The sequence below is a fragment of the Cariama cristata genome, unplaced genomic scaffold (genome assembly GCF_000690535.1).
Source record: "Cariama cristata isolate BGI_N322 unplaced genomic scaffold, ASM69053v1 scaffold9623, whole genome shotgun sequence".
NCBI lineage: Eukaryota > Metazoa > Chordata > Aves > Cariamiformes > Cariamidae > Cariama > Cariama cristata.
The window spans coordinates 74979-80914 of NW_009608919.1; the positions used below are offsets into that span (position 1 = coordinate 74979).

Here is a 5936-nt window from a genome sequence, read left to right on the forward strand (position 1 = left end):
GAAGAACCATTGTTTCACTTGGAGTGCTTTCCCTGCATATCTTAGTGAAAGACCTGTACCTATTCTATTGCCATAAAAGACATTAATTATATTTAAATTAAAAATCACTTCAGGGATTTCATTTTTGTTTCCACTGTTTATCTTAGTAGATATCTTGTTTAGAATACTACACAGACCTCATCAAAACCTTGTGGTTCATATGCTAAAAAGAAAAAGCAACAGCCACTGACAGTACAAAATGCTTTGTATACAGAGGATGTATTTGCACAGTGCATCCCAGCAGCCACAAAGCAAACTCAGGTTAGTGCCATGGATAGCTCACAGTTATAGTGTGACATTTCAACTTACCCACTACGTAGTCACAGCAGGAAATGGCTAGAAAACAGAATGAAAATGTTCTTACACGCCTGGAAAGGCCTCTTTGCAGCAGATGAATAAGAAAGCAACCACCAAGCGGTGACTCTCAAATTGCCTGTCTTATTATAGATGCTGGGCCACCTCTTACACCACTTTTGGCTGTACAGATTTATGTCAGATGAGGATCTACCCACCCCATGCAAACGTGCAGATGTAGGTGCACTTCAGGCAAGTGAGAAAAAATTGTATGGAGGGGATTCAGAGACAGAGATTGCGGCTGTTGCAGGGATGTGAGGAGTCAGATCTTGCAAAAAGACCTCCCTATTCCACATCATTTCTAGAAAAGAAAGAAGATAGACCAGCAGGCTGAGAGAAGAATGGAAATTAAAAAAGCAAAGCCCACTTGCAAATGCAACTTTCACCCAACAATATCCTGGAACTGCCTCTGCTTGGCAGTTGGGGCCCAGACACAGTCCAGGATGAAAAGTTCAGAGAATGCAAAAGTTTCAGTGGTGCCAGCAACCTTCATCTTACTAGCCTCTATGTTAATAATGTTGTGTGGACAAACAGCAAATCATCTAAATCACAGGTTGTTTGCAACACAATATTAATTATGGGTTAGGGCATTTCTCATGTCTTCATGGAAAAGAGGAAGAGTCTTCTCTGTCCTTGCAGCTCCCTGGAGCTCAAGCACGGCTGTGCTGAATTCAGAGCCAGTGGGAGATGAATCTGTTTCACCCAGGCTGGACCAACTGCAGGGTTACCAGTGCTGATGTGGGGGCATGGGCTTTGGCAGGGACCTGAAGGAGGTATTAGTTCTCATCAAAAACCTGCTCTTGAGCAGTCTGATGAGCTTTGAAGTATTTAGGGCTGACTCACTGAGTCTTCCTGGGAGTTCAGTTTTTATGGAGAAGCCCAGGCCATGCCAACAACCTTATCAAGAAACAGCTTTTCCCTCCTGCCTTAGGAGGCAGCACAACCAACACATTGCAAAACCAATGAGATCTGTTTACAGACACATCAGCAGATGCCGAGCCTTGTTTTCAGAAGCTGAGTAGCAGTCCAAACAGGTGGTTGACACAGAAAATTTACCATTCTGTGTTTTTACTGATTGATGTATCAAAACCATACAATTTTAGTTCCCTACCAATAAATACAATTTTTCTTAGTTGGATCAGTTTGTGAAAGTCAGAATGAAACAACAGTTCTTATTTGGTTATGAATTGTATGTAGCGCATGCAGAAGTGGGAATGGGATCCTTGTGCTGGACCTCTCCATAAGATCACTCCCAGTTGACCTAGCAGCGAAATGTTATTTTGACTCATGCGTGAAAGATCAGAGGTTATGTTCACCCTATTATTCCTTGGGTGTCCTCGTTGGCAGAAATGGCTACATCCTAGCTGCTTTTAACCTCAGTGGATCAGCTAGGCTCAGACCTTTACTATTGTATCCCGTGGCATGCATGCTGCTCAGAAACACGAAAGGGCTAGCTCCCTCCCTACCATTACATCCTAGTCAACCTGAATGACGTAAGTGTGTTTAAATTTGGTCTGAGATCCTTTTCTCTGAGTGCAAGCATTGTTCTGGGTTAGCCCTGGGGCTCAGCCAAACTCATGGTCTACAGTGATCCCTGTGGGGGCTGACTCAGGAGTTCACTGCGAGAGCAGCCCTGAAGCTGCTCTAATGTGATGCAGGAGCCTGTGTCCTCCCAGGGCAGGTGGGCAAATGGACCAGATGCCATTCTGCAGAGCACAGAACAAAACTTGTCTGTCCTCTACTCTGTGCTGAGCCCAAAATCACAAAGAACATTATCAGAGGGGCGAGCTGATGTGGGTAGACAAGGTGGATGTTAAAAGCTAGAAGGGTCATGCCAAAAGGTTTAATAGTTTGAGCGTACCATGTTCAATGACTTCTTCTGGCTCACGAAATCGAACCCTTCTCTCTGCTTTCCGCTTTTCCCCCACAGCTTGGTCCACAGGAGGCCTTTTCCTCAGTATTGAAGGAGGATGGCTACTGGCATCTGGCTAAAGAGTTGATCAAAACACAAAACACATGGCCATTCAAACTGGGGTAATGCATCTGGGTGAAGCTTTGAGCTTTTGTGGCTATGTTACTGTGTCCCTCGAAGGACGTGATATGAAACACATCTGTTTTACATTTATAGTCACACCACTGTAATATTTATAGCAAGACAATATGGATATTCCTTCATTGTCATAGATCTTCAGTACTCTAAAGCTGTCTTCTCAGGAAAAAGGTTGGTTAAAGTAACAGACAGCAAAACATGCAAAAAATTTCTCTAAATTGGAGTGAACGGTTACTGAAGGTGACTGCTAAACAGTCTGGGCTAGATGGACATAAATGTGATGTGAAATATATGAACCACATCATTGGGAGCACTTTTCAAATGTTCTTCTGAGCTAAGCAGCTCCATTCTGAATGCAGTGTTGCCATTTCAACAGCTGAGACTATGCAGCAGTCTTGGGTTTGGACACTATCCTGATGGATACGAGAAGGTAATTTGTTTGCACTTTGATATTACAATTATGTTGTTGCTCTGTTTTTTGCTTGGAAGCCATACTCAGTCTTTGATAACAGAATGAGATTGCTGTGGATTCTGCCAAATGACAAGAAACAGAACTGCAATAATACTAATAAGTCCCTCTTCTGCATAGGAATGCTCCCACAGTCAACTCCTCAAAGTGAATCCAAAGCATCTCAATTCCGAGACACGTACTGTCCTCTGGAAGTGGAGAGCAGATGGCACATTTTCTACTTTTCAAAGATCTAAGTGGGTGGCATTATTATGACATTGTATTTTTACTTTAGGATCGAAGTAATCGTCTCTGCCCATTTCTCCCCCTTCCCTCTGTTCCTCTGCCAGGTAAAGGGTATTATTTCTCACACGGTTTGTTTGCTCCTTCTGGTCACTGTCCCTGCTCCTTTTTTTCCCCTTGTCTGTCATTTCCCCACTGAATTATTGCATGCTCCTTCCTCCTTGTTTTTTTTCCTGCTTTAATCTTTCTACTCCTCAACGCCTGTTACTTTTTTAGACTCAAATACCCTTGCCCTACACTTTTTCCCTTTGGACGCTTTCCCCTCACTCACCATTTCACACACCCACTCCTTGGGCTGAAGAAGCAGGATTGAGCCCATTAACTACAGTCTGGGGTTGTCAGACACCAGACTACAGAAGATAAGTAGGTTTCCCTACACATCACACTCTGGATAATCTCAGAAAGGCACATAACATAGCCAGCAGGAACTGCCATGGAGTGAGGAATGTCTTCAGCTTTGATAACTTCTCCTGAAGGATTTATAAGCCAGATTTCATCTTAATTTATCACTGATAAGGATGCTTTCTCTGATCTTGGGGTCATACAAGCATCCATACCACCTCTGTCTTATGACCAAGGAGAGTGTGTTGGAGCTCTGTGTTTTTTATTCAGCAGCTCAGAAGCTGGAAGACCTGTCCAGGGTATGGGAAACCTGGATTCAACTTCTTTCTAAGTCTGAAGGAATATGAACCCACATCTCTTATATGCATGCCCTCATCATCAGGGCTATGGTGCACACATGGGAGCAGGGAATCTCAGTCTCTGCCACTGAAACCATCTTGTTTGGCCTCGAGTAATTAAATATTCATTGAGCTAAAGAAAGAACAAACGAAAGAATGACTTTACAGCCTGGTATTTAGGTGCTCCCTTGGGGGTGGGAGAAGTCTGCACCTATCCTTGCTCCAATGAATACTTAATATGAAATACTTAAATATTCATTGGAACAGTCACTGGGTACAGAGTCTCTCATCTACCAGGTGAGTACCCTAATCACTCTGCTGTAGCCACACACACACACACACACACACTTTCTGGCATAATGAATATTTAATTATTCTGTGTAAAATAAAACAGGTTTAGGGAGGCACAGCCCAGCTCAGACTAGCAGTGGTTATAGCTTTAGCTAGGAGGGCTCGTTCTATGGCACAACCAAAGAAACTGAACCATATTTGAAGAGATTTATAACTCCAAGTGCGGCTTTTGTCCATATGAGCTTTTCCAAATATGTAACAGCAACATCACACCAGAAAAGAAAAACATTAAACGACTAGCTGGTTGGATAACACCTAGCCAAGGAAGATCTTAAAAAGGAAGTGGTATTTACAATATTTACTAGACTTTACTGACTTCTGGAAATCAAAGCTACACAGTGTCAGAAGAAATGGTGCATTCTCCCCTCAGACAGAAACCTGGTGTTAACATCCTGTGACAAGAGCTGGAAATTTACCAAAGTGCTAGTTGGGGAGTTATATGCCCTTAATATCTACCCATTTGTGAAAAGCTCCGGGCATTGGACACAAGAACTCTATCACCCGTCAAGAGATTACTTACCAGCAGCTCCTCCACACTAGGATGAGAGGGTGGGGCTGGACATATTTGGGACATGTACTCTGGATGACAACATGAAGCCTCCCACACAAAGCTTCGATTGGAAAGTCACTTGCTGAAGAAAATGAGAAGGACCAGGGGAAAGTGTCTGGAGATCCCTGTGCCGCGAGGACTGAGCAGGCAGTGTCACTGAGCAGATGGGAGCAGCAGCAAATGACAGAGGAGGGGAAAGAAGAGCTTCCGCCCTTCATACCAGTGTTGGCTTGGGAAGGATGACGTTATTTGAAATGTACTCGGTAGCCAAAAATAGCACATAGTGATAATACTGATTGTGCAGCTGGAAAGCCGGGCTTTCCTGGCAACTGGAAGGGGCCTGAATAGAGCAAATCGCAGAAAAACACCTACATATTTATATGCATATACATGAAGTTGAGGCTGTTCTTTTTATAATGATTGCTGCATTTCCATGATCATGTCGATCTCCTTTCCAGAAACCATTCCCAATCTCAAAAACCTTTCAAGTGGGATTGCTTTTAATCCTTCTCCCATTCAAAATATGTGGGTAAAGCCATCAGGAAATGATGTAGATGTAGTGGGATCACATATATCTCCCTCCAGTACGGTTACGACCTCACTTTATATGTTTTACAAATTAGATCCATTATTATAGTAATAAAGTGGGATTTTAACGTTAGACATTTCTACAGATATTATAATAAGATTATTGATAGGAAGAGAGGTGATTTACTGTTCAAGAGGCTTTAACAGCCCCTTGTCAAATGCTGAAGGCTGGTCATCATCAAATACACAATTTCCAGTCAGAAATACCTGCCATGACTGCTGAAATGTAGTGGTTTACTGTCTCTACAAGCACAGGCTTCACCTTTTTTTGTTGTTCTTTTCTTGAAGCTATTTTTCTGCTGTGACGTGTCTAAAATACTCCAGTTTTGTGTTATTTTTCACGTGGTTGGATGAATTCTCCCGTGGCATGCTCAGACTGGCCCTCGTTTTGCACCTACCTGGTGGAGGGAGGGTTGCAAGATGCTTACGTTGGCACTAGGAACCAGAGGGCACAGCAGCTCTGTAGGTTTCACTGTTTTGAACTTCCTTTCAGGGGTTTGGGGAGTGGGCGAGTAGGTGGGAAGCGTTGGGATCCTTTCCTAGAGAAAACTGGGCCAGCATAGCAGGGGGTGC

At 43.3% G+C, this 5936-nt stretch overlaps 1 protein-coding gene across 1 annotated transcript in view; it reads right to left on the reverse strand.

Moving 5' to 3' along the window:
- The window catches only part of LOC104159437 (chromosome unknown open reading frame, human C14orf180), a 7498-nt gene extending 2699 nt beyond the window's left edge, over window positions 1-4799 (reverse strand). Inside the window, exons 1-3 of the mRNA XM_009697339.1 lie at window positions 4746-4799; window positions 2255-2381; window positions 349-375 (exon numbers count right to left, since the gene is read on the reverse strand). Of these exons, the coding sequence (XP_009695641.1) occupies window positions 349-375; window positions 2255-2381; window positions 4746-4799 (208 nt within the window). The remainder of the gene's footprint in view (window positions 1-348; window positions 376-2254; window positions 2382-4745) is intronic.
- Between the last annotated feature and the right edge of the window lie 1137 nt (window positions 4800-5936).